Genomic DNA, 27171 nt, shown 5'->3' with positions numbered 1-27171 from the left:
TGTGATGAATGAATGAGGCTGATGCCTCAAGACTGTTCTGTTGCTCTGAATCAGAATACTGATGTAAATGCAGCCTATTGCAGTTGTCTGGCTGTGTATCTCACACCAACACTTGTGCACCAGCAGGCTGGTGGTAATGGTCACAGCACTGAGAAGAACAGCTTAAGCAGGTCCTATGTTTTGCTTCCGGGGATTTAACTGGAGAGCTTTTTATTCAACTAGTAAGTTCTGCTAAAAAGATGATCACTTTGACAATGTGTGATCAGTCTGATGTTCTTGTGCCGTATTGAAATAGCTGTGGTTTCCACAGTGAGCTGAAGTGTAAAGTTGTTAGGGTGCAGTTTGCAATCAGCTTAGTTTTATTGGGTCGGAACAAAGTCTATGAAGTTAAGTCAATCACGTGTATTCAAGGATGCAGCCAAACATAAGCATTTAGTGCTCTTTATCTGCAGGCAGGGGCAAAGAGAGGGTATCGTTATCTGTCTGTTTTCTGCTTTTCTTCAGCAATTTTTCCTCTTCCTGACATTGACTGTCCCTGCTTATTCTCCAGCTCTGTTAGTGGCAGCGAGAATGCATGATTTCCGACGCACTGTTAAAGAGGTCATCAGGGTGGTCAAGGTTTGTGAGTCTACGCTAAGGAAAAGGTCAGTGCCATTTTATTACTTTTATCTTTCGGTTACGGAACTGAGAAGTGGTGTCATCTAAAATGGATATATATCAGAGAAAACCAGGTTATTTTCCTTTTCATAAGTGCCAGGAATAGAATAAGTACAATGTGTTTAGCTGGTCATATTGAAGTACTAACCCTGCCGCTTATGTCAGGCCTTGAATGCTTAGCAGAGGTGGTAGGAAGCATTGTGCCTGTTTAACAGGTGAGGAGTTTAAGTCAAACAGTATTTGGTCATAAATGTTAGCAGATGAAATGATTGGTTGATTCTCAAAGCTGAAGATGTCCCTTGGGATTTTCTTACCTGGATCCAGGATGCTGCGCTGGAAAGTCTTGCCCTTTTGCTGTTCAGAACTTTACAAACTATTTTGATAAAAAAGTTCATTTTCAATATTGTTGCACTGCTAATAAATGAAAGACAGCACAACGGCTTTAATGATCACTGAAGGGATTAGATATGGTATTATCAGCAGAAAGTAAGAATTTGGCCTGTGCCTTTAGATTGGTTTTTGTTGAAAAGATCTAGTAACACTGTCCATGTGTTGATGAGGTCAGCATTAGTAGCCATCACCCAATTTCTCCCATGTTTGAAAATCTGTAGCCTTTTCTTTTCTGCTAGGTTTGTGAAAATTGACCTAACTGTGAAGTGCTGTACTTTCTGTTGCCCCCAGTACAAATTTTTTCTACCAGCCGTCTATCTTGAAGTTGGTTGAACCAAAGTTTGTCTTTAGAAAGTTCCCTTGGTGTTTTACTTTCTCACCACGTCACTGGGACCGGCCGAGGCACATCCAGTTGAATCTAATATTTGTTAATAATATTCACTTCTTAATAGTGAAAAATATTTTTGCTCTCGATCTTCATTTGTGGAGCAGGAGTGATAACATTTCCCTGCCTTGCCTGGGTGCTGCAGGGATGCATTTAAATTGTTTAGATGGCTGTAGGCACTATAACAGTTAGGATGAATGAGTACAAATGCCACTTTTTTTCCCTCTGGTCAACAGGTCATGTGTTCTAATGTGCGTTTTATAGAATTGATGATTTATGCACCCACAGCCTTGGTTACGTGGTTGAATAGTTCATTCGTACTGAGAAAATAAGCATAATAAACTGGAGTTGGAAGGAAAATTAATTTGAGCAATTGTTTCAAGCGGAGAGATTTTGCTTCAAAATTCATGCTTTGAAATGTTTACTCAAGTCACACACATCAACTGAAATGACAGCGTTATTTACTTTGACAGGGTGAACGTGACAGCTGAATTATTTTCAAGCAGCTATAATTACAACTATATTTATCACGAATCTATAAATTTGATTGATGTTTTTCAAATAAGAGCACGTTATATAGTACTTAATGAAGGCAAATAAAAAGTACCATTGAATAACTGTTTCTGCACCCCATTTTTTCCCTCCTCTTTCAAGAATTCCTCTTAAGATGCCATCAAGGAGAAGTTGTCTGAATTAATAAGCAGTTGTTTCATGTTCTTAAGAAATTCTTTGCTTCTCAGTCTGATGTAGACTTATTTCCTTTCAGTTACTGCTGTAGCGATTCTGATCTGCAAAGAGCTACTGCTGCTCTGTGTGTTGTGAAGCTGTTGAGTGTGGTTGGGTGGAAGAGCGGTTGTGGGCCGCCTTGGGTGCTGTGCTTGCTGCTGGTGGTTTTCCTTGGAAAGCCCTTGAAGGAAACCAAATGGGAGTCCAGATAATGCTGCTAATTCGAGCCTCCAGGTTCTCCCTGTGTTATGGTTGGATTTTCACGTCCTTCCCCTCCTGGGCTGTATGGATCAGCGGCCGAGGAGGTAGGAACGATGGGTTTTAGGAAGGCTGTGTTAAGCTTACTGCTGTGCTCCAGGGAATGGGGCTCAGGAGGAGGTTCACCAAAATGTGCTGTACCTCCAGGTCTTAAAAATGAATGAACTGATCATAAGCAGAATGTGGTTGAAAGGAGAAAGCAACAAAGCATGGAAGTGGCCCTTAGACCCCACCATCCATCTTCGAATCACGACGTCTTAGTCTGACTGTTTGGCTGAAGAACAGAGTGACTTCATTTAGAGCACGTGTGGCTTTGGTAGGGGCTCAGTGAGAAAGCTTTGTAGTTACTTCACAGGGCCTTTTCACTTTATGTTTTGAGGCATGCAATTAAAATGTAAAGCTTGTTGCTGTTGTTGAAAGGGAGCACATCAAATATTAATAAACGTACTGATAATTCTATCTGTCTCGCTTCCAGTCTAATTGAAATGATATTAACTTATAGATCACTCTATATATTCAAAGTACTGTACAAATATTAACTAATTAGTCAAATTGTTATTTTTTTGTGTAATCTTCTGTGGAGATAACAGAAATTAACTTTTCCTAAACTCAGCGCTCTGATTTGGTTTAATTCTCCCAACTGTGCCTGGTTTAATGCACCTGTCTTCACTTCTGCTTCTTTAACATTTACATACGCTGCCCCTTCGTCTGTTTATTCACCTACTGCGTACTTTTTCTGCACATTAAATTCTGTTCTATGTGCAGCAGAAATAATTTTTCTGGTGTTTCTCCATTCCACATTATCTAACGTGGTGCGGCCCTTAGCGTGTTTGAAGATCTTAGGCATTACTTCAATAGAAATTAAAAAAAAATCAGCTTATCTTTGTTAACACTTGCATTTTACTTCTTTGGCTCACTCTCTTTATCTTTAAATAAGCTGCTTTTTGCATTAAAAACTTATTTCTTCTCAGTTCCACAAAGTACTATCTGTTAAAAAACCTATTTGCGATGCACTTCAGACGGAGTAACGTATCAGCAGAAGTGAAGCTTGACTGGGAAGGAGTTGAAATGAAAGGCCAGAACAGCACCAGAGCTCACTTATGAGGCAAATGTTTCTTCACACAGCAGAACAGTATTTTTGGTAGAGGGAGACAAAACTTCGTGACAAAGGAGCTCTGTTTACCACTCAGGGCAGAGATGCTGCAGAGGCTTTCATAAGTAGGGTCCCTTGGTTGTGTTCTGGCAATCCAGCTCCAGCTCTATCAGTGATGGCTTTGGAACTTTTCTGGACAAATGAACGACTCATGCACAGAGAGAAGTTAAATAATGGAGGAGTGTCTGAAGTCCCAAGTTAAATATTCAAGTGGCTTATAGGTGGTTTCTAGAAATCTTTCTAGGGAAGCAAGACAAATGGGGCTCGATCCATGCCTGTTGGTAGTGCATACTTCTGCAAGCTGGTTTGTCTGTTGTGGTGAGAAAAGGTTTTGTTTTTGATGAATCCAATTTCACCGGCTGTGTTACTTTTTATAAATCTGACTTCTTTGCAGCTCGTAAGCTAATGCATTAATTAGAGCCCTAATATGTTTCAGTACTTCATGCTTATTTTAAAAGCTGCCATTTCAGATTTATTTGGTGGCCGTTCCTTTTGATACAATAATTAACTTCTTAGCACTAACTCGGGCTTAGATCTTGTAAACAGTTTTCTCTGTGTTTGACTTTGCTCGTCTGAGCGGCTCTGCTCAGAAATGAAGCCACGTGCTATTTTTCTTTTAACATCACAGAATGTTTTGACAGAGTGCAGTGGAGGAGCCATGCTAATGGAGCACGACTGTAAGTAGCGCTGTAGCGTTTTATTACTGTGGTGTGAACGCTGGAGTCGGGGGAAAGACAGGGACGAACAATTCCAGCGGGTTTGGACTGATTCAGGACAGCCCATCAGTGGGATGATTAGTGGGTTAGTTGGTGCACACAGATGTTAACAACTGTGTGTGTTTGCAGAATTAGAAACAAATGATGATAGCGAATTTGTGATGTTTTACATCTCTGTTTTGGTGGAAGCAAGCAAAAGCTACTGATTCTTAAGGGCACTTCTGATTCGTACAAGAATAAATCTTTCAAGGTACCGTAGGTTGCTCCGAAAGTAATGCCTCCCATTTATTTCCAAGGAAACTACAAGAGATACAAAGAGCACAATAACAGTTTGATAGAGCAAATTCTCAGCTACAAAAGAGTATTCTTCAACACAGTCACCACCACTAGCTCTGCATTTTCTCCAGCAATGAGCAAGAGCCTGCATGCTGCTCTAGTAACAATCTGCACCAGCAGAGATGACCCACTGCTGAAATGCACCACCTCAGTGAGCCTCACTGTACTCACAACCACTGTTTGGTCATTATCAATGTTAGCATTGATGAATGTCAGTGGGTGCCATTTTGTCCGCATGGAGGAATTTAGTTCCACCCCTCTGCTTCATTTGCACTTCCACGCGAGACTCCATTCTGTCAGATTGCCCCTTTGCTGCCATTTGTCACACGGCAACAACACATAATGGGATATTGGTGGGAAGGTTCATCCTCTACTGCCATACCACCACCATCTGACATCATGGGCCAACATAAAAAATTAGGGGGTGTTACTATCAGAACATCTCTTGTATGTATAACAGTTGAATATAAGGAGATTGCACTTCTATTTGTTTACATACTAGGGGACACTGGAAAACTTGTATATCATGTAGGAAGCATTTCATTTCTACTTCTGATACATGTTCTATATGAAGTATCACTGTTACAGGAGAGGGTAGGGTAGAAGAGGATGATGCAATAGACGTTTGTAATTTAGTAAACAGTGACTCCTTGTCACAGCAGTGCAAATTCTGACCTTTTCTTATGTTAGTGAGCATGCAGGTTTGGAGTGGTAGGCAGCGCAGATGAGCACCCTTAAGACAGTGGGGTTGTAGTTAAATATTTTTGTACTCAAGTGATGTATAACAGTAAGTCCTTTACTTTTTTCAGCATGTAGACGTTGGAGTTGTCAAATCAGCTGTTCCGTTCACTAAAATATTTTTTAGAAGAATGTCTCTAAGTTTCTAATCTGTCTGCCATTCTATGCAGAGGTCCATCCAGCACGAGGTACCTCTGCTGCACCACCTGCTTTCTAGAGCTGGGCACTGATTGTGTGTACGTAGGAGGGCAGTCAGATGCTGTGTAGCTCACCACACTTCTCTTGTCCTGGCTGAGATTTGCCAGCAGTTTCACCTACTTTTCCTCTTTTCTCTGAATGGGAGCGGAGGGCAGTGCGGCTCCTTCTAATTTGTCCCCGCTCAGAAGTCCCTCTTGGACTTTGAACTTGAAGTCCCGAAGCGTTTGTGGGTTGGACTCCAGAGGACCTTGCTCTTTTGAATGCTTTGTTGCACCCCACCACCACAGAATTTCAAGTAACCACGAAAACTGAGCATTCAGCTGTGTATGGGAGCCCTTTTCATGTTTTTGTCCCCTAAGCTGTAGGCTGGATTCATAAGTCTCCACTGGACAGCGTTCCTGAAACAAAGCAAAGTGAGAAAAAAACATTGCTCGGCTTCAAAGTGACTGACCCATTTTCCCTTTTTGGGAGCTAAATTAAGTGTGAACGGAATTGGTTTACTGCTTGGTGCACAAAAGTGCTTTATCAGAGCACGAGGTGTGTTTTTGTCTGTAAAGGGGTGGAACAAAAGCTGTGGAAATTTTTGTTTGGGAACAAACAGAAGGGCTGGGGCGAGGAGCAGTGACACCAAGCCCTGGAAAAACTTTGCTCCCAAAGGAACTTGCTTGAAAGAGTCTGTGAGAAACTGTAAGAGGAGGGTTTATACTGGAAGTTGAATCTTAGCCTGAACTGATTGCCTCTGCGTCAGCTATAAATAGAAAACACTTGTCTGCCAAATTTCAGTTTTTGGAGCCCTTTTGAATTCACGCCAAGGTAATAATATCTTAATCTGTGTATCTGTTTATTTTCCTCCCTTGGAAGACTTAAAATGGCTACTCTTATTAGATTTATTATTTATTTTTTTAGAGGAACAAAATTACAAAGTGAACTTGGATATCATTTCTATGCAGAACTTAAAAAATAGCCAGCAGCTAGTTGGTGGTTTTTTTTTTTTTCATGAGGATACTCCCTTGCCCCTGAAATTATCATGCTTATAATTAAGATTGCATCAGTTTTTCATAGCTGCCAAACTGCTGTTGCCTTGTTCCATGCAGCATAGACTGCTGCGTGCATCAGTTTGTTGCCTTGGTGGCATGTGTCCAAACACTGGATAAAATTAAAGAAATGTTTAAAAATATGCAGACAGGATATCAGCCAATGTAAGATGCTGAGGCAGGAAAGCGTTTGGCAGTTGTGGATATTTATTTATATCAAGTTAAAGGAGAAAACGCTGAGGGAATGACTTGCTCTTCTGCAGCGTGATGCTTAGTGTAAGACTGTATAGCCTTGCTCCTACTTCTGGACACGTTTGCTGGCATGAAATGGGCTGTATGGGGTCGTATTTTTGGCCCATGTAGAATAGGGATCACATGTAGCCATGCCTGGCAGTGTTTTGTGGGTCAGACGCTCATCCTGGCCATGACTTATGGCACTATCGCTAGGGAGATTGCTTAGGAATGAATTTAACTGAGTGATGTTCAAGCTGTGGTCATCTTCGAGGAATGGTTTGTTGTTACAGGTTATAGTCCTGTGGCCACTTGGTAAATGTGAGCTTCCAGTCAGGGTCCTGTGCCTGCATGGTCATAGCAGCCAACTTCAGAGCCGGGTTGGTCAGCACTCACCCGGTTGGGCTTGGATCAGGACTGAGGAAGGGAAGGAGATGGGCATGGGAACGCATGGCCAGGCTGGTTGTCTACAACCGTGTTGTGCTGTGGATTTAAGCTCCCCTATAGCATGGCCAGCAAACTTGAGGTAGTTCTGCCCTACCCGGCCCAGATACACTGGAGGTCTCAGCATGGGCCTGTGCTGCTGTTTTGGCTCAGGGTTGAAGCTGGTTCTTGAGATGGCACTAATGTCAACTGTGAACGTTGGCTCAGCCTTGGGCTAATGTCTGACAGGTGCAGAGTACGTGACGTGAGTCACACAAGGTCATAAGGAGGCGGGCAGATGGAGCCTCGGGTGTCTGCAAGGGGATGTGCACAGAGTTCAGTGCTGAAATCCAAGTCATCTTGTCACTGACCTGCATTTTGCCACTGACGTTTTCTACGTTGCTGTGCATGCCTGCAAGATGTTGCTGTTTTGACTTGGTCTGGGTCCTCGTCTCGAACTCTGAGCAAGCATGGCATGAACAAACTGGGTGTCTGTGCCAAAAAATATGCTGGCTTATAATAGTGAGAGGAGAATAACAATTTAAGTAGGTGAGGCTTGCTGGGAGGAGAAGTCTTGCTGAAGTGGGACTGCCTCTAAGTGCGTGATTCATACATCAACAGCTGGATGACTGCAGTTGGATTGTGATGACTGGGAAAATCTGTGCTTCTGAAACGATGTCTGGATTTGGCATTCAGTGAATTCTGAATTAAAATAATAGCTGTTTTGTTTTGCCCCTCAATTTATTAAAAACAAACAAATACACATGGCGATAAGAATATAGGGAGGGAGCATTGTGAGGTGCTGCTGGCATTGGCCCTGGGGGTGGTTGGAAATGGAATTTGTGTCCAGAAGAAAATTTCTTCTCTGGAAGGAGTTTTACTGCAATAAAAAGTGAAAGAGAAAATCATGATAACTTTTTGGGAGAAAGAAATTCGGAAATGTCCTGAGTTGGGGGTGCTGCAGTAGCTTCGTGTCCAGCTTTGCAGATGGGAGCGGTCATTAGCTTTGCTTCCTTTGGAAGATGGGAATATTCCAGTGCCGCAGCTGCAGAGCTATCAGTGCAGTTTTCCCATGGAAAATGTTGATATTATTAAAAGGGCACTTTCTGTCAGAAAAGCATTCTGCCAGACATTTCCTGACCTGGCTTTACACTTAACCTTTTGTCTTGTTTTCTCCATTTATAAGATGGATGTGATGGTTCTCAACCACCTGTATAAAATGCTGAAAATTGTGGATGAAGTTAAGATGTTGTGGTGCTGTTCAAGAGTCAGTTTCTTTGAAAGCTTCAGCTGCTTTCATGGCAGTTCCCTGTGGAGCCAGTTGTATCTCTCACAGAGGCAGGAGCTTCTGAAATGCAAACATTAAACAAATACAAAGCATGTTATTACAAAATTATATGCATTCATCTATTCTATCTGTGCAATAGGCGGATGATCCCTTCATTTTACCACTGCTTCTTTGTGTCCTGGGAAGATTGCTTCTTGTTTCTGAGCACACTCTTAAACTCTGGTGGCAGATATTTTAGTTTGGGAATCTGTTTTGTTTTCGTTGTTGATCCCAAAAGCAGCGAGACAGGAGAGATGAACTGCATTTCTGTTGTTTTGGCAGGCTGTACATAATTGATTGTAATGGCTGTGGTATTTCTGTTCAGTCTTTGTTCATCAAAAAGAAGTGTGTGTGTTGCGTACTCTAATAAATCAAAAGCTAATTTGTGATATGAAAAGATACTTACTTTGCAGCAAATGAAACAATTAGTATCACTTCAGTTTTAATTTGTTCTGTACTTGAGCCAAAGTTTGTAGTTCTTGCAGAATGCTCATTCTACAAGTCAGAAATCTGATGAATTTTGTGACTTCTAAAGAAGATCTTAAAGATGTTAAGGTAATATGGTGTATGCTTTGATAGGTTGACAGAGTTTGAATATACTCCAACAAGTCAGCTAACCATAGATGAGTTTATGAGGATTGACTTGGAAGAAGAATGTGATCCCCCTTCATTCACAGCTGGCCAAAAAAAACTGAAGATACAGCAGGTAAATTCTAAACCCAATGCTCTGTTCATTTCTCCCCTCTTTTCTCCTCTGGATCAATTAATACTAAGTCCTTAATCTCTTAAAATTTGGTTACATCTACTTTGAGGTTCTTAAGAGATTGGTGAGCATTAGTGCATATGACGCTCATTAACTTAAGATATATATATATTTATTTTAAGGATATGGTTTTACTGCCTCTGTCCTCCAAAGATACGTAGCTTCAAGTGTAACCTTAAATATCCCTTGAGGAGGGACTGAAGTGTCTCTCCAGTCTGACTCAACCCCAGCAGGAAGCACAGTGTCACTGCTCTTGTTGGTCAGATGGGGACATTTGGGTGTTTGAGCAGATGAGCACCTGTGGAGCTCCCATGTTTTGCAGTGTTTGGTGCTTAACACAATTGCTGTGTTGTAGATGAGAGCTCAGTGCCCTCTGCTTGGGTGCTGCCCTGTGTGCAAGATGATGCAGTTACTTTCCCTCCGTAATGCTTGTTTTCCTGCTGCATGTTTCTCTTCTTCTGCTCTGACCTTTTACTGAAGCATCACATCTTTATGCCCTTGCAAAACTGGAGTCTGTCATGCAACAAATTAAGCTGAGTTTGTGGCACGCAGGTCTTGAGAAGCTGTTCTAATGCCTGCATTTCTCTTGTGTGTGCTGTGTGTGCTCTTCAGTCCTGGTTAACCAGAATTAAGAGATGAGAGTGGCCAAGGTGCATGCTTTGTAATTGGATCAGAAACCACACACTTTCTTAAAAGGCAGTAGTATTTAATATTCTAAATATGCTGTCATTTAAAGGGCTGTTGATGTGTTTATGATGTTCTCAAGAGTCAGTCAGATTGTGTAGGTCAGTACTGCAGACTGCCATTGCATATGTGCCACATCTGGCCTGTGCACAGCAATTTCAGCACTGTCCTTGCACTTGCTCACATCTGCAGTCATAGAGCTTACTGCTGTAGACTGTAGTCTTCTAAATGCAGCTTGCTGAAGTAGAAGTTCCTTCTGAAGTACAGAGATTTCTGACATACTGTTTTAAACTGGCTGGTAGCTTTATACCTGTCTGGCGATATAAAATAATTTGAATTAGGATTTGAAACCTTCTAATTGCTTTTAAAATACCCTGTGATTCTGTGTCTGTGTATACAGTTCAGAAATAGCACAGAGATGTTTTTGTAGTAATTTCATGGTTGTTTTTTCTTGTTTGTTTTCATTTCAGCTTGAGAAGGCGTTATCAAAAAAGCTGGAAGATTTTGAAGGTATAAGTTGTGTTTAGTGTAACAGATCACTCATTTCTTCAAAATTGCATTGGTGATTGCTGAGTCTTATTTTTATTTCATCACCACAGGTGAAATATCAAGCTATCAGGATGAAATAGAGATTGAATTAGAAAATAGTAGACCAAAAGCAAAAGGCGTATTTGCAAATTTATCTAAAAGTGGTAAGTCTATAAAATCTTGTGACTACTTAAATAATAATAGGTTCATATCCTGCAGACAGTATTAAGTGTATGAACTTGATTGTGATAAATGTGATCATGTAAATGCTTCTGTAGTAAAGAATCTCTGTTTATTGTATTAGGGTTCTCTCTGCTTTTCAACTCGTCTTGCCAGTTTGTTGGTTCAGACGTCAGCCTTCACATGGACAAAATACTTGATACAGAATTGAAAAAAGATCATGCAAAATAAAAACAAAAGTAAAACTTGTTCATTACAATTGCAGTACAACAATCACTTGTTCATTCTTGGTACCTTATCAGTTTGGCGCTGATACCTGAGAATGTTTCTTTGCATCACTAGTGCTGAGTGTGTGGTATAGCAGTACGTGGACCCTTCTGTCAGTGAATGCCCTGGTTGACAAATTGGTATGGTGGCTCTCTGTGCAGATTTAATTGGCCATTCATTGGCCAACAAGTAGTCGGCTTCTTTTGAAGAAGCCTTTTACCTGCCATAATTTGATAACACAATGCTTGTATTTTAAACAATGGCTCTATTCACAAAAATACACTTTAATACCCAGGCTCATGAATTTGAAGAGCATCTGGAAACTCCCTACATTCATACATGGTACTGAAATAGTGTGTGTGTTTTCTACAGATTTTCTCTACAAATTATTATTTTTTTTACTTTGAGGGAATATTTACTCCATTTACTCTATTTATTTAGTTTCTGTAACAGATGGTATGCAATGATTTGTTGGGTTTTTGTTGTTTGGTTGTTTTTTTTTTCCCTTACAGATTCTATAGAAGATAATACATTAAGCATATTTGGAGAGGAGGAGGCAGAAGATGAAGAACTGGAAGCAGCTGCTAATCACTTAAACAAAGACTTTTGTAATGAACTTCTTGAGAAAGATAGGTTAAAACCAGGTGAAGATGGAGATTGCAAAAATGGAAATGAAGCTCCTGTAAGACCACCTGCACTGGAATCCTTACTCGGTCCGCTCCCCACTGCAGCTAGTCTTGGCATAACAGAGTCCATAAAAGAGTGTATTTCCTCTAAGGACCGAGAGCCTGGTGAGTAAAACATCAGTTCAAGAAAACCTGTGAGAGGATATGTTGGATGCATGCAGCCAGATGTAGGTTGTATAATTTCTAGGCATCCTAATGGTTACTTTGACAGCAATTCCATGAGTCTCTGTAACACTGATTGACAGGAGTTGTAAGACTGATTGAGATCAGTGGTCTAAGTCTTTGATATTGGTCATTCACATCTGCTTCTCAGGAAGCTTCAGGAGAATCTGGAGTTCCTGATTATTTTCTGAAGCCTGAGAATGTGCATTTCTTCGTCAAGTACATTTGCAATCATACGATAGCTGATGGGCATATTTCAAGCCACGCAGTCTCAATTAGGAAATTGGAGGAAGCAGATTTCTGTAAGGATGACTGGAAATTAATACCCAAGTACAAGAATTTTAGATGAAGGCAGGCTTTCATCTAAATTGTCATCCACGTTTTACTGGAGTCAGATGTGATGCAATCTGACTCTAAGAATATTCAGTCATTTGCAAATGACAAATATTTAAAATGTTTGAAGGGGAAATAACTGGTTGTATGTGTTTTCATTGATATGGGTGTCATAGTTCTATGATTTTTGGTTATTGGTATTCCACATCATAACATCATGTCATGCACTGGGAGTTGAAGAGTTAATGCTCCAGTTCCGGGCACCTGTCCGGAAGAGAAGAAGAACTACAGACTTTGTTGTCTGTTTTGGTGGGTTTACTGTTTTATCTTTAAAAAAACACCAAATAGCTCTGCGCAGAAAAGTAAGACCAGGACTGATGAAAGAATTCAATTTTGGCTGAGCCATAAAGCAGGTAGTGTTGCAAACAGCTAGCCATTCAGGCAGGTCTGTTTGCTTTCTCTTTTGTGTGCTTGAGCATTTTGAAGATGGCATTTTTAATATTTCTTCTGCATCTTAATGTCACTGAGAAGTGGATGTATCTAAAGGGCATTTCATGCATTATCACTGTTAATTTTTCCATCATAAGACACACCTGCCTGAACCTGTTCTGTCAGCTTGGGAGCAGATCCACCAGAACATTTTGTTATCCCAATTGTTCTGATGCTAATTTCTGTTCAACAGCACCTACATCTAGTAGGGTATTCCCTGCATCAATAGATGAACTGAATGCATTCAGATTCTCATTATGTCAGTGTTCTCAGAAACATAGCAGGATGATTGCATGCTTATATTTTGTATGAAGTAAGGCATATAGAAACAGTTGAGTGGTTTTGTGTTTGCTTTAATTACGATTAAGAAAATGGATGGCTCATGGCTTGTCTTTCTCTGGGAAATCAGCGGTTCGCGTTGAAGAGAGGTCAGTAATGGCTAGAAGCTGTTGTTGTCTAGCTGGCCAATGACCTGTAAAAATGAGTTGCAGTGATGGGCGTTTCTCAGCTGGGAATGCTATTGACCATTTTAATGGCTGGGCTGAGGACTGAGAGATTGAAGATGAAGCTAAGCTGGTACAGCTAGGTGCGTTCCTCTGAGTTGGGCTTTGGGCAGGTAGGCAGGAGAACCCGTGGCCGCTCCTGCTATGGCAGCTCCATGTTCTGCTTTTTCTTCTTCTTTTTCCCCAAAAGTGGGGGAGGTGCCAAATGAAGGGAATGTTCAAAAATAAATAGGTTTCAGTATACTCAGGCTCTTTATGAAACTGGGAAATGATTGTGGGCATGGTAAACAGGTACTTATTTTTGTAATATGCTGTGAAACTGATATGCTGAATTGCTGTTTCGGTTTCATTTTCATTGTAGATCCTGTCCCTTATATGTATATACATATATATATTCTTTTAAGTGACAGATGTTATTTATCTCCATGTTAAATCTGGTTGACTGTGGCCCTGTCTGTACTGCGGGGTAGACGTGTTGTGGTGCGCTTCCCAGTCTCTGCAGCCTTCCAGTGTAATGACTGGGTGGTGTGGGTGCATCATCTCTGAGGACCTTTGGGTACAAGAGCAGTAATGGAGCCTTGGTGTGTTTTGGATGACCAGGAACCTGGTCTGGCAGATGGTCTGGGAGGGCATCTTACTGTGTAAAGAAAACTTCTTGTAGAGGTGCCTCCCGTTGGTCATTTGTGCATCATAACTCTGAGCCCTGTTGGAAACACTGTAGGTATCTCCATCACTTCAAGCACTGGTGCCCTGAGTTCGGCCTCACCATGCTGGGAAGTCTGGGAAAGATTTGTATACAGAGGTAGTATCTTCCATCAGGCCAACTAGTGTGGTTGTAAGAATCAGATACCTTCCAGGCCCTCCCTGAAGTCTAAAAAAGAAGTGACAGCTTTCAAAACTAAAAATAGGATGAAAGCGGTGGTTCCGAGTTTAATTTGGGATAATACATTTAGAGATCATCTCAGGAAGCAGAAGTAGCTTGTACTTGTGGGGAGAGGAAGCAAAGATGGTAACATTTCCGCATCTATCCTGTGTATCTGAATTTAGTTTATTTACAATTTATATTTGTATATATTTTACAATTTATATTTGTAAATATTTTATATTTATTTACAATTTATATCGTGAATCTTGACTGGATATGAGTTTGCTATGATATTTTCATGTTCCAGTGCCTCAGTATGTTGGAGAAAGGACAGTCAACATAGCATTGCATCCCTAAGGTGACATTCTGTGCCATCTCCACAGCTATGTAAATAAGAAAACAGGAGCCTTGCTCTTCCCTTGGCCCTCTCCATCCCAAAGACATCTTCCACTGTGCAGAGCATTGGGACAAGGTTGAGCTGGAGATCTTGGCCTCCTAAATGCAGGGTATCCTTTCGATTCTCTGTAATAATCTCTGTTCCTCAAAAAAAGGTCTGCTGTAGGTACCTTCTGCAAAGTCCTTTTATTTGGCTTTTACATGTGGCTATTCAGTTTATAATTGCCTACATCAGCTGCTTTGGGAAATCTTCCACCTTTGTGCTATGAAGGCTGCAGCAACAGCATAAGGTTCCTCACAGACTGCATTGGCAGATAAGAGTTAGGTGCAGAGCTTAGGTATTAAGAGAAATTCTGTCTATTTTTTGCTTGACTTACAGTTGGTGTTTGAGCAAGGTGAGCCTGTCTATATGAATGTTTTATGGAAAGCACAGTATTTTAGCAAATTTGCATTACAAAAAGGGCATGTAAGGTACTGGGTTAATGAGACTGAGGCTTAGAATAAACACTGCATTTGACAGTTTTTTCTCCTACAAAGTGTAATAATTTGCAGAGACATTTGAGCTGAAATCTCTCTGAGTCGTTGCAAACTGCTGCTTATTCTTTGTGATAAAAGGGCTTTATTGTGGGATCACAGTTTCAGAGGTGAATCTGGGAGATCAGTCTGACAGTCTCCTGGCAGAGCAGTGTTGCTGCACCCTCCTCATGATGTATGTGGGTGTTCTTTCTGGATCTGAAGTTCTTCCAAACAGCACCCCATTCCCTTCAGGAGACCGTCACAGTTAAACACCACGGGTTCTGTTTGTCACTCTTCTTGATGTTTCTGTCCTGATTGCTGACTGTCACCCTCTCCTTCCCATGCATGCAGCCAGTTCATCTCTTTATGCAACGTCAGCCAAAAGTCACAAACCGAATTTTGGCCAAAAATGTCTGATAACAACAGAGATGGAGACAAACTACAGGGTGTAAGTTACCGACTACCTTCATATAACTTTGTGTTTGCCACTGTGGTAGCGTTTCAGACCTCATTTAGTTCCTGTTTTGAATCAAAATTCACATGCAGTCATTTTGGGCGATGGTTTCAAATCCTGTACGTGAGGCAATGGTAGCAGGCTTCTGCACGTCCTCATGAAAGTAAGTGGCTCTTGCAGTGAGAAATTGCTGTGCATGTACCATCTTGCGCTTGGTTAGGCATCCAGCTAACTGCGTTCAGGGCTAATTTCACAAAGAATACATGAGAAAGGTTTAGTGCTTGTTCATAATTAATAGTTTGCTCGTTTATTACTCCTTGTGTTTATGCCTCCCTTTCTGCCACAGGCGTAATCTGACACATGGGCTGAAGTCCAAAGATGTTTCCATTGATTTCTGTGGGTGTTAAAGACCCCATGCAGACAGCAGTCATTGATCGGGTGGTTGTCAGCATCCCTATGTACCAGCACTTTCCAACCTCTTGTTCAAGGCAGCTGAAGATGATGTTAAAGGAGGCAGGGGTAGGTTTATCTACCACGGTGTTCTCCAGCTGCCTCCTGCTCCCATCTTTGTCCTGGCCCTGGTGGAAACTGGTCAGAGAATGGCTCTTGGCAGCAACGTGTGTGACTGGGAGGCTGGCTGATTCCCTCCCATCATGCAGTTCCCAACCTGGTTGCCTGTGATGGGTAGATTCCCTGAATTGCTTCTTGCCATTACTCTTCAATAAGTGGCGGAGTGTTGATTCCCACTGGGCATTTGTATCTTCTTCTGTGGTGTCCCTTTCTTTCTCAGATTATTCTCCGAGCACATCAGTGCCAACCTTTTGAGAATATATGTGTATTTGCACGTATGAAAGTATATAAGAAGATATAATCAGTAATTAGAGAGAACATTATGAAGCTCTATTAAGTCATAATTACCACATACATGAGAAATAAAGCTGCTGAGTTTAGCGCTAATTGTGTTATATATGCAAAGTACAACTTGGTCATCAGTGTAAGCATGCGTGTCCCCATCCTGATGGCTTCTTCTGGCTCTGACTCTAATGGTGCTCTCACTTCAGTGGTTTTCAGTTCTGCCTGTGGAAAGCAGCAGTGTGGTGACCTCCTCGGTGCCACCTTCCTCCTCTGGCACCTCGCAGGGTCTGCTCTTCATCTCCGAGTGCTGTTGGATCACCAGAGAGTATTTTCTATGGCAGGACGAGTTCTTACCAATCCTTCGAACTAGGCAATAAAAACCTTTCTGTTAGCTCATCTTCCTAATCTAGTGTCTATATTCTTGTGTTTGGCAGTCTTGATAGGCCATATCGCTGATGGAGCCTTTATTATGTTGTTAATGAGATGTGAAGTGCTTGCTGCAGCCAGCATGGCAATAGGAGACCACCAGCTGCTTCAAATGCAGTTTTTGGTACCTGAAATCTTTGGTGGGAATTACAGGTGACATGATCTTCTTACCTGACTGTATATATCACTCCCACATGAGTTCTGTGTGCACGTATTACTCCAAAATCCACAGATCCGTATTTTGTCGTGAGAGTTCTTTGCACTTCATTAAAAGTTGAGTGCTATAAATTCATTCCATATTCATATCGTGAGTAACTAGGAAGGTTAAGGGATGAGAACTAATCATATGGTTTAGCTGAAAGGTTTTCAGGCAAGTCTAGAAGGGAGTTTTGGAGAGAAACCTGCATTTGTTGGAGGTGCTGGGGAGATAAATGTGAGCGGCAGCATAAGCTGAATCATAGGAACACCTTTTTTTTTAGCATTCATGGATATATGTGTTAGGATTTTTCCAAAGGTTTATCTGTACAGACACTCCTCACAGGAAAGTGTGTGTCACTTCTGTCCTGCAGCACAGTGCAGGCAGAGAGAAGAAGGGAAACTTGGCTGGGGCTTTAGGAACGGTCATTTGCCCGTAAATAACTATAATTATGGAACCAGTTGTTCAGCAGTTACTGAGGCAGAGCTGTATTCACAGTTGTCTTTGGTACCTCAGCATTCACAGGTGCTGATCTGTGTTTCTGCTGGGGCTTCTTTTTAAGGTTTTCTCCTTGCTAGCACTGCCCGATGTCTGAAAAGGTGCTGCTTCTCCATGTGGGAGGTGCTTTCAGGGGCGTTTATGTTTGCACCTGCCTTTCCATGGGCTGATGTCTCTGGGAACCTGCAGAAATGCAGCCATCTCCGGGACCGTTCTCCTGCTCTTAAATCACTGAAGTTGGCCGAGGATTAAAGAAAAGCTTGGGGAGGTGGTGGTGGGAGGGTGACGACGCGCACACACACACAGGAAACCTGGCTAAACAACCCGATTAACTCCCCACCAGCATGAGAATTAAATGATATTTCCATTTCCGCACCTGTCAAAATGTGAGCCTATTAATGCTCACAGCTATTGGGTTCGGTGCGCTGTTTCCAGAAGAAGCGGACGGTCCTGCTGCCAAAAAGGAAGAAAAATCTTCCACCAAAAAACTCGGTGAAAACTGAAATTGTTCATTAGAGAGCTGTGGAAAGTGAAATGTGCGGAGAATAGACGGAGAACGTCAAGTTGGGATGGAAAGCTAACTGCACGGAGGAATGTTATTTAAGCAATCCATCATGGCATCTGCAGTGTCATAGCGGGGAGCCGGGCTGAGTTCAGGAAGGCTTCGTGGTCCCAGTTGTTATTGAGAATAAAGACTTATTAACTGAGGTCAAGAAGCCACAAAACATGCCCTTGGAAGGAGGAAATACAGCGCAGACAGATTTACACAGCTTAGCTACTTTCAGTTTAATATGATGGGCAATAAATCCAAGTGCAGTGCTGCGGTGGATCCTGTCCATCCCATGTTTGTCTTGCATCTTCTGAAAGAGCTAAAGTAATCCTCCGTTTGGTGCTGTATTTTCTTATGATTCAGGCTCAGGCCTTAAAGGCAATACCTGTGAAGTGAAAATGCACAGAGGCAGAGCCTTCCAGGAATGTGCCATTTCTGTAAAGTTTGAGGGTTGGTTTTGTTGTAGCAGTTTGGGGTTTTTTGCTTTCCTTTGGCAGGGTTGAATATAGTTTGAAAAATTAATTCCTGTATCTTCTTAAGGATTAACTTCATCACTCCCCTACGTACTTCATCTGTTCTGTTTGTTAGTCTGAAATCCCAGGGCTGGCATCGTGGTCAAGAAAAACGTGTATCTATGGGTTGGGCTGCAGACTTGCATAGATGACCTTTGTAATAAGGGATTGTCAGATATGACAGTACAGACTGTTGGTGGAAACTGTCATGAACTTGGCCTTGTATGGTAGTAGTTTGATATGTTTGGTTTGCAAAATGCTTTCATTGACTAAAATGGATGTGTTATCCAGTAGAGGAGTAACATTAATGTTGACAGTGTTGGCAATTAAAAATAATCTTGGAAACCAAATTTTATTTGCATTTGAATTTGTTTCCCAGTGTTACTTTAAGATGGATTCATTTATTAGACCTTTTGTCTTGTGTGACAATGAGATAATTGCTGTTTGTTTGTTATTCCATCAGCAATTATAATCAAAGCAGCTGAAAATAGATGCTGCTTTGACCTGGAATCAGAGTGACCTGTCAGCATGAGGCTACTGTACTCCTCAGCTTTTCAATTTAATTTTTTTTTTTTTTGTATGTGCTCACCAGAATGCATTCAGTAGGGCTGAAAAAATTGCTTTTAGAGTTTTCGGTGTTCATTAATTACAGCTGTGCAAAGCAATAGAAACTGACAGGTAAGACCCGCTACGGGTTAGTTATTAATAGCAAAAATTGTGATGTTTTGTTGAGGGTTGTGTGGGCTGTGGTGGACCAGTCAGGTGTGTAGAGAGGGTTGCTTGTCAATTCTGGAGGCAATTGCAAAAAAAAAAAAGGGATTTTTTACAGCTAAGTTTTGCTAAAGCAGGAAATACTTGAAGTTAGCAGATTGAAGATAAGGCTCATCTTTCAAATCAAGATGTCTGTTTACACAAAAGATTATAAAAGTTGTTTTCCGTGATGAAAGAGTTTACACAGGGATTCTAGAAATAAGGGAAAGAATATGAAATGGGGGAGAGTAAATAATACTGCAAAGTACCAGGAAAGAAATTGGGAACAAGAAGCGATGCTCTTGAGATAGATGTGAAGACATAAGCCAAAAGTAAATGTCTGTGCAGGGGGTGAAAGGATATACCATTTTCAAGCAAATTCACTACCTTAATTCTGTGTTTGATTCAGTTATGGTGGTGAAACCACCATGTGCTCACAGATGGCGAAGAAGGAGTACGGTTCTCTGTGACCAGATCGTTAACAGTTCTATAGGAACAAAACAAATGGCTGATTTTGGAAGTCATATTCCTAACTGGTTTTCTGTTAGAGGTAGAAAATGTGTATTTTTCTACATGCTTTTGTAGAAATCAGTGTACCAAGATGCAGCAATATCCTTACCAACATTATGTTGTGTCACCAGTGGTGCTCTTGTATTCTGTCCGTGCTTTCAATTCATTAAAACATACTTAAATAGGAAGTTGCTTTGCCATAAAGTCCCTCTTTATCTTCAAGCTAGAGTTTTTAGCACTTTCCATGTCTCTGCAGCATCTCACATCTCCGTAGCATTCAATTCTTCACCAAGACCAAAGATGAAGCCCAAGACTAAAGACAAAAGCAGAAACCAGCTTGTCCAGTTCTCCCACAAGGCCAGTGTTGGTGCATGGTCACCCCGCAGGGAACGTTGTTGCTGAGGCTCCTGTAGACCTGCTGAAGCTGTTCCAATTTCCACCGGACCCTCAGTTGCCCATCTGTTCCCTGTAAGACCGAACGTGTTTTGGAGGCCACATGGGAGGCTTTTAAGCCCTCCAGTGAATGGGAACAATGTTTTCAAATACGCTGTCACCCAAGATTGTTTTATATGCACACTACAGGGAATAAGATTCCTACTTGAAGCCCTTAAGAGACATGTGAGCAGTGAGGAAGTTTGGTTTAACAAGGCGGGGAAGGGATGCAAAAGGGTACCTTGAATTCTCTCCTGAGAAAGCCTGCTTTTAAATTGAAAGTTTGTTGCCTTACGTAGACTTTCAGAAAGTTTGCATGAAACCTTGCCTTTGAAAAGTTGATTCTAAAGGTGTTCAGACTGAAACAGAAAATTTAATATTGAGGCATTTTGAACACGGAACCGTATTTGTGGGCAAGCAATTTAAAGAGGTACTAATACGAAACGGTGCTGAACTTGAAAGGATACAAACCGTGTACACAAACTGGGTAGAATATCACTGGGAGCAATAAAACCTAGGAATTCTTCATACTGCTTTCATTGCAAACAATTTTTATGGTACGGCCTGCGAAGCAATTGAAATGCAGAGAGCTGGCACATCACTAGATTGATAATTCCTCCCGCTACTTACAACGTATTCTCGGTACAGATGTCCCCAATTCTTTCTTTCTATCACATTAAAGCGTCTTGTCTGTTTCAATTTCATGCCTGCCTCAAACATAGCACTTTTTTTTTTTTCTTTTTAAATCATCCCTCTACTTTTCTTTTTTTTTTCTCTCTAAAAGTTTCTATCAGATGAAATCGAGCGGCTGTTTCTTATCCTAAGGTTTACGCTAAACTTTTAACAAGCTCATTGTTAAGAACAGTCTTTGCTTGAGAGAGCGCTTGGCTGATGCATCAATAATTATGTAGCAATAAAGCAACTCTATAAAATGGCACCTCCTTGCCGAACAGATCGGTTTTGCAGAGCCAATGACAAAGATAAATGTTTATTATGTTTTACTGCTTTGGGTTCTGCAGATGCAATACGGCTCTTTTCTTTCTGGCGTAAGCATTACGAGAAGTAATTTCCAATTGTGGAATGTCTATGGTAATAGGGATGCATAACTAGAGAGAGCTCACATTGACTTTCACATACCAGAATGAGTTTGCAGTGCTGGTGATTTAGAAATAAATAAACAAAGATATATATATATTTTTTTCCTTTGCTTAACCAGTTTTTCAGTCGCTGGGATGGAACACACATGGAACCCTACGGTATCATGCAGTTACTCTCCTGAATGAAATACTGCTGTATGAGTTGTTGGTTCCCCCAGTCATGGCAGGCTTCCTCTTAATCCTTGTTGTGTCCAAAGTTCTCTACTTTTCATTTTACTAAAAAGCAGAGAAAAATGCGGTGTCTAAAAGCAGCACAAAAGCTTGAAATTGTCATTCTTGTTTCCTTTCTTTGTTTCTAAGTTACAGTATAATTAAGGCTGTGATTTACATGACTTGGCGTTGTTCAAATCTATCCTCTCCTTTTGGGCAAAATGCGGAATATTGCCCAGTCTGTACCGTTTTGTGGTCTGCAGATGCACAGCCGTCGCATCCTGTGAAGCTGTTTGATTGCAGTGCCACTGCAGGCATGAAACCATCCCTAAATAACTCTTGAGGAACACCTTGAGAATTAAACTTGTGTGAATACAGATGCCCAAATCCTGCCTTCGCAGCCTCACATGTCCTGCTTGTCTTGTTTTCAGGCTTTCCTGGGCAGGAGGTGAGGAGTGGATCCATAGACCACTTTGCTGCCACTGCCTTGAAAGTCTTTGTGGCAGCTTCTTGCTACATCAGCAAATGCTTTCAGCGCAGATCATTCATTTTAGTTGGCAGTCATTGACGGTGATGTTTCTCTGTTAGGCTTTATTTTAGCATTTGAGGATTTTTATGTTGGTTTTTATGGTGTGAAGGAAATTGCATGGGAGATTTTTTGTTTGGTCTTTAGTGTTCTCTGCTTTATCTAGCCAGTCGGATTCAAAATCTTATCCTTTCAGGAGACAGGGCTTCTGCCCATGCCATTTGCTAGCTCTTCCCTCATCTCTCTGAGGGAAACACATTTCCTGGGCTTATTTCAGGCTTATTTCACTGCACAGTTAATGATGCTTAAATCTCCTTGGAAAGAGTTTGCCTAGTTAAAGCTAATGTAGAGAACAGTCCGTCCTAGTCTTATCTGAAGAACATATTTTTATATTTTTATCTAAAGGAAGTAAGTCTAGGTTGGAAATGAGGATCTTATGGTTTTAGTTTCATTTTGTAGTGAAATGGTAAAACAAAAGTTACCCAAATGTTATTTTCTGAAGGTAGCTTTTAGTTTTAGTTAACTTAAAGCTCTGACGAGAAGGACTTGGGGTCCAGGTGAGCAAGTGAGCCATGAGCCAGCAGTTTGTCCTTGTAGCCAAGAGGGCCCGTGGGTTGCATTAGGCAGAGGGAACTGGGCCTGTTTGTCTTGGAGAAGGCTGAGAGGGGGTCTGATCAGTGTGCACAACTATTTTACGAGGGACTGTCAAGAGGATGGGGCCAGGCTCTTCTAAGCAGGGCTCAGCGATAGGATGAGAGGCAGCGTGCACAGACTGGAGCACAGGGAGTTCCATCAGAACATGAGGGAAAACAACTTCTGTGAGGGTGACAGAGCACTGGAATAGGCTGCCCAGAGAGGTTATGGAGTCTCCTTCCCTGGAGATACTCAAACCCTGCCTCCCAGAAATCCCAGTGTGCTGTAGGTGACCCAGCTTGGGCAGAGGGCTGGACTGGGTGATCTCCAGAGGTCCCTTCCAGCCTCAGCCATTCTGCGATTCTGTAGTTCTGTAAAGTAAGCTTTAATGATTTCAGAGAAATCAATATTGCATTTAATGCTGAATGTGTTTAAAAGGATTGGTACATGAAATGCACATCCCTCTCTCCAAATGGGCTGCAGACACGTAGTCATGTTTCTGAGAATTGTTGCCATAATACAGTATGTTATGGTGAACTTAGATTAAGCCTCATGGGAAAGCATCGTTATTCAGTAAATTAAAGGAGAACGACTTTGATACGATGCCATATGTTGTAAAATAAAATGGATGCATGACGGAAGGAGCCATGAATCCTCTTAGTGTATGTAAGACAGCCATGATTTGTGACTTTCTTCCTGCCTCTGCGATACCATGTTAAGTAAAGACCTGATGTATTTAAATAAATTACATTTAACGGGGTGTGGGACCTTATCATTTCCAGTGCTCTCTTTCAAATCTGTTACCAGTCTACCTGATTTTTGAGACTTAGTAAAATCATCGAAGCTCATTGCTTCGTGCTGTATCTGATCCACATTTAAGCTGTGTCTTTCTTGTGCCTACTCCCCAGAGAAAACCAGCAGCTTGCTGAAAATCTGTAAAATCAGCAATACGTAACCTAGCTAAAACAACACGTGAAATATAGTCTTGCTACTGTATAAATGTTATATACAACAGTCAGATGTTGAGATCAATCAGAGTGACAGGTTGTACAAGCATATGGCTGGCCTTTCTGATAGCTGTTAGCTTGAAAGGCCGGTGAAGCTGGCTCCATTATTTCTAGGTGAATCATGCTGCTGGGCTTTGTCAGGGAAAGGTTATTTCTCCAGAAACCTTCTGTGAACGGGTGGGCATTTTTCTCCAATTCCTGGAGAATAAGACAAATTATTCTCTGGGAACTTCTCCACAAACTTTCTTCTTTTGGGAAGTTGTGGTATTGGAGGGCATTCCAATGCTCTAATGATGTACTTCAAGCATATGGAGTGCACATGCTAATTACACTGTGCTCAGTTCAGTCTAATCAAATGCCAAGGCACTGGGGCCTCAGAGCTCCTGCAGGCAAAATGTTACTGTTCTCCACTGCTGTCTACCGTACATCTGGGAAGATGCTCGCTCAGGTCCCCAGAATGTGTATGGAGAGGCAGAGGGAACCAGAGCACGTCATCCTGAGGAGCCTGGTGAAGCACCGTGCATTGTTGGGTGAGGTGACCACGTGAACCTGCCCTGCTCCACTGTCACCTGCAGCCACCCTTCTTTATGCTGCAGAGATCCATCCCTGTGCGCTTTGTGAGGCCGCCCCGATGGACACGGTAATGCCTCGGTCCCTACGACAGGGCTCATGTTGAGCGTGCTTCCCACCCACTGGCTTCATTTTAAAAGCTTTTACTTTTTGTAGAGGAGCTTCCACTCTTGCTGTTTATTCTACTGTGATAATAATAAATAATAATAATAATAATAAACCTTTACCTTCTCTTTCTCCATCTCTGTAATTCCCTGCTTGCGATTTCTCATTAGCAATGAAGGAAGGAAGAAGCTGGGTAACAAAATGAGAAATTTCTTACCTGATAATTTTCTTTCAGTTAACGGCTTCTCACCATTCAGCCCACATGGATAAAGTGGTAAATGGCCAGAATACAAATTGATTTTTTTTCTCTGAATGAAGAGTTGGATATATAATGTAACACACTATATCATACTGTTGTCTTAATGCTAATAATTGCCCGCTGAAGCATTGCTGTGGTCTGAGTGGCTTCTGTTGGCTGGCACTGAGTTTGTCATCTGATGTGCCATAGACCTTCTCTGAACCTCAGCAGAGGGGTACAAGCATACCCACTTGTGCTAAGGGAAATTTGCACCAAATTACTGGGCTCTCCTCTGAGCCAACCTTGAATTTACTCTGATATCCAGGAATATAAGTTAGCTTTGCTTTTAAGTTACATTCAAGTTCCATTTTAAGTTCCTTTTAAGTGTCAAAAGGAGCCTCTCAAATACTGTTCAGACCCTCTTGATTTCTTCTGGCTTGAAAATTGTGCATACTTATGGTTGGCAGAACATAGTTTGGTTCATAATTAAAAATCTATAGGTAAGAATAAACCAAGGAGAATTCTAGGGTTTGCTTTTAAACTCTCATTTCAACTGGGGTATGGGAGGCAGGAGCAGGTTTAGTTCTCAATAGAACACATGCCTGCTGCTTGGTGGCTGAGTGCTGGGCCCAGGTGGGCTTGCAGGGATGCACAGCGGAGCGCGTAGTGCCCGCAGCAAGACCTGGCTGCTTACCACCTTGCTGCAGTTGCAGAAATGGTGCTCAGCACTTAAACACAAAACCAGCTGTTCCCTTTATGGCTGGCTCCTGCGTAAAGTGCTCTTGCTGTTTTACACAGTGGTCTGGCAGCACAGAGAAAGTGAGCCAGGGGCGGTGATCTCGGCCTGCTTCCCTTTGCTGGCGGCTCTCCGGGCAGTCAGGCTGCTGCAGGAGATACAGCAGCACTTTGCACTTGCGGGTGTGAAGAGGGGAGCTGATTGAGATGCTGGTCAGTTCTTCTCCCAGGCCTTTCCCTTTATATAAACTGTTACTGTTGGATACCCCTGCAGAGATTTTAAAAAATGCAGAAAATACAGGCCAGAAGGCACCAAAAAGAAGAAAGGATGGGGGAAGGGAAAGGAGAGAAAAGATGCCAAGAACAGCATAAAAGGCAATGGAGGAAAATGTAGCAGGGAGTTGGTGACTTTCCCAAATCACGTGGAAAAGAGCAAGAAGTGGGGAGAGCCTCTGTCTTTATAGTCTCCATTTTAAAAAGCTTTTAGACTGGAAAGGTGAATTTGTGGCCCAATGTTGAGATGTGAGTGTGTATCCGGAGCCACGCTGCATCCTCCACAGTCACACTGCGGTCAGTGCTGGCGTTGTTAGAGGCAGAAATCACAAGCTGGAGGAGCCTCGTGACTTTGCATGGGAGCTTTGGAGCTGAAAAATATCATTTGTGATAAGTAATTAATGTGCTTCTGAGTATTCGTCAGGGTGGTCAGTGATGGCGGTTGGCTTCATCAGCAAGAAATCTCTCTTGGCGTGCTGTTGAGAGCTGCTGTCATTTGAGTTCTGGGTCCTGACAGCAGGGCTGTGATCTTAAAAAGGAATGAAGAGCTGCATCAAGTGGGTTGCACCATGGATGCTCCTTCTCACTATTTTTAAAAGCTGTTGGGGGCACATGAAAATGTATTAAAGGAGAGGAATGACTTTACTGGTTTGGAGGACAGCTCTCAGGATGTTCTTCAGTTCAAAAGCTTAACTTTCTGCTGTATTTATTCTGGGAGGTTGAAAGGATCCTTAAGGGTTTCTTATGTTGCTGTGTGGTTCAAGAAGCATGAGTCTACAATGAACAAAACAACTTTTGAGAATCACAGTGGCACTGTTTATTGCTGGGCTTCTTTCTTACTGCCTTCTTTACAAATGTGTACTGCAGGGGAGATTTCTAGTTAACTGTTTTTCTGATGAATAAGTGTTTAAATGAACAACTTTCCGTGCCTGCTGGACCACCGCTATAACCTTTAAATGGGTATAAGATGAGAGTGGATCAGGTAGAGCCTCCATCCACTGTGAGGTGAAACAGCAGTGGTGTTTTTTCAGCGTGGATGTACTGCTGAAAAGCAGCGGTAGGTTTCTTCATTTTCCCCAGATTGAAATCTCACTTATAAAAACGTGCTCAATATCTAATAGAGGTTCTGTTAGAGATGACTGACTGCGGGAAAGGCTTTTCTTGTAATTCATTCACATATATCATTAAGCACACACATTTGAAATTCTGTTCTTGTGATGGGATAATTGTTCTGCGGCTGCCGTGTGAAAGCGACGAACGCAGGAAGGCCATCGGATGTCAATCAGCTGCTGCAGAAAAAAGCCCAACACCTGGAGTTTGAGTCCCAGTGCGAGGAAATGGAGATGCAGATGCTCGTAAAGCCGGGTGTGTAGTTCTGCGTGGTGTTAAGACAGAAGCAGTTCTTATACGTTGGGTTATTTCTTCCTGGAAAGAGTGGTGATGCAGTGGCAGAGCTGCTCAGGGAGTGGTGGAGTCAGTGTCCTTGGAGGTGTTCAAGAGCAGTGGAGATGTGGCACTGGGGGATGTGGTCACTGGTTGTGATGGGAGTGGTTGTGGTTGGACTGGGTGCTCTTAGTGATCTTTTCCAACCTTAGTGATTCTGTGAAAACCTTCTGCACACAGAGAGGTGGATGAGCCTGATGTAGTGAC

General features: G+C 41.9%; 1 protein-coding gene across 8 annotated transcripts in view; it reads left to right on the top strand.

Annotated features, from left to right (window-relative positions):
- The window catches only part of BRF1 (BRF1, RNA polymerase III transcription initiation factor 90 kDa subunit), a 163338-nt gene that overhangs the window by 82159 nt on the left and 54008 nt on the right, over positions 1-27171 (top strand). For all 8 annotated transcript variants that reach the window (XM_421405.8, XM_046941974.1, XM_046941975.1 and 5 more), the window contains 5 exons: positions 551-644; positions 9152-9278; positions 10490-10529; positions 10619-10711; positions 11507-11785. In XM_421405.8, coding sequence (XP_421405.2) covers positions 551-644; positions 9152-9278; positions 10490-10529; positions 10619-10711; positions 11507-11785 — 633 coding nt within the window. The remainder of the gene's footprint in view (positions 1-550; positions 645-9151; positions 9279-10489; positions 10530-10618; positions 10712-11506; positions 11786-27171) is intronic.

The sequence above is a fragment of the Gallus gallus genome, chromosome 5, assembly GCF_016699485.2.
Source record: "Gallus gallus isolate bGalGal1 chromosome 5, bGalGal1.mat.broiler.GRCg7b, whole genome shotgun sequence".
NCBI classification, from domain to species: domain Eukaryota; kingdom Metazoa; phylum Chordata; class Aves; order Galliformes; family Phasianidae; genus Gallus; species Gallus gallus.
The sequence above is the reverse complement of the archived record's forward strand: the minus strand, read 5'-3'. Positions and strand labels throughout refer to the sequence as shown.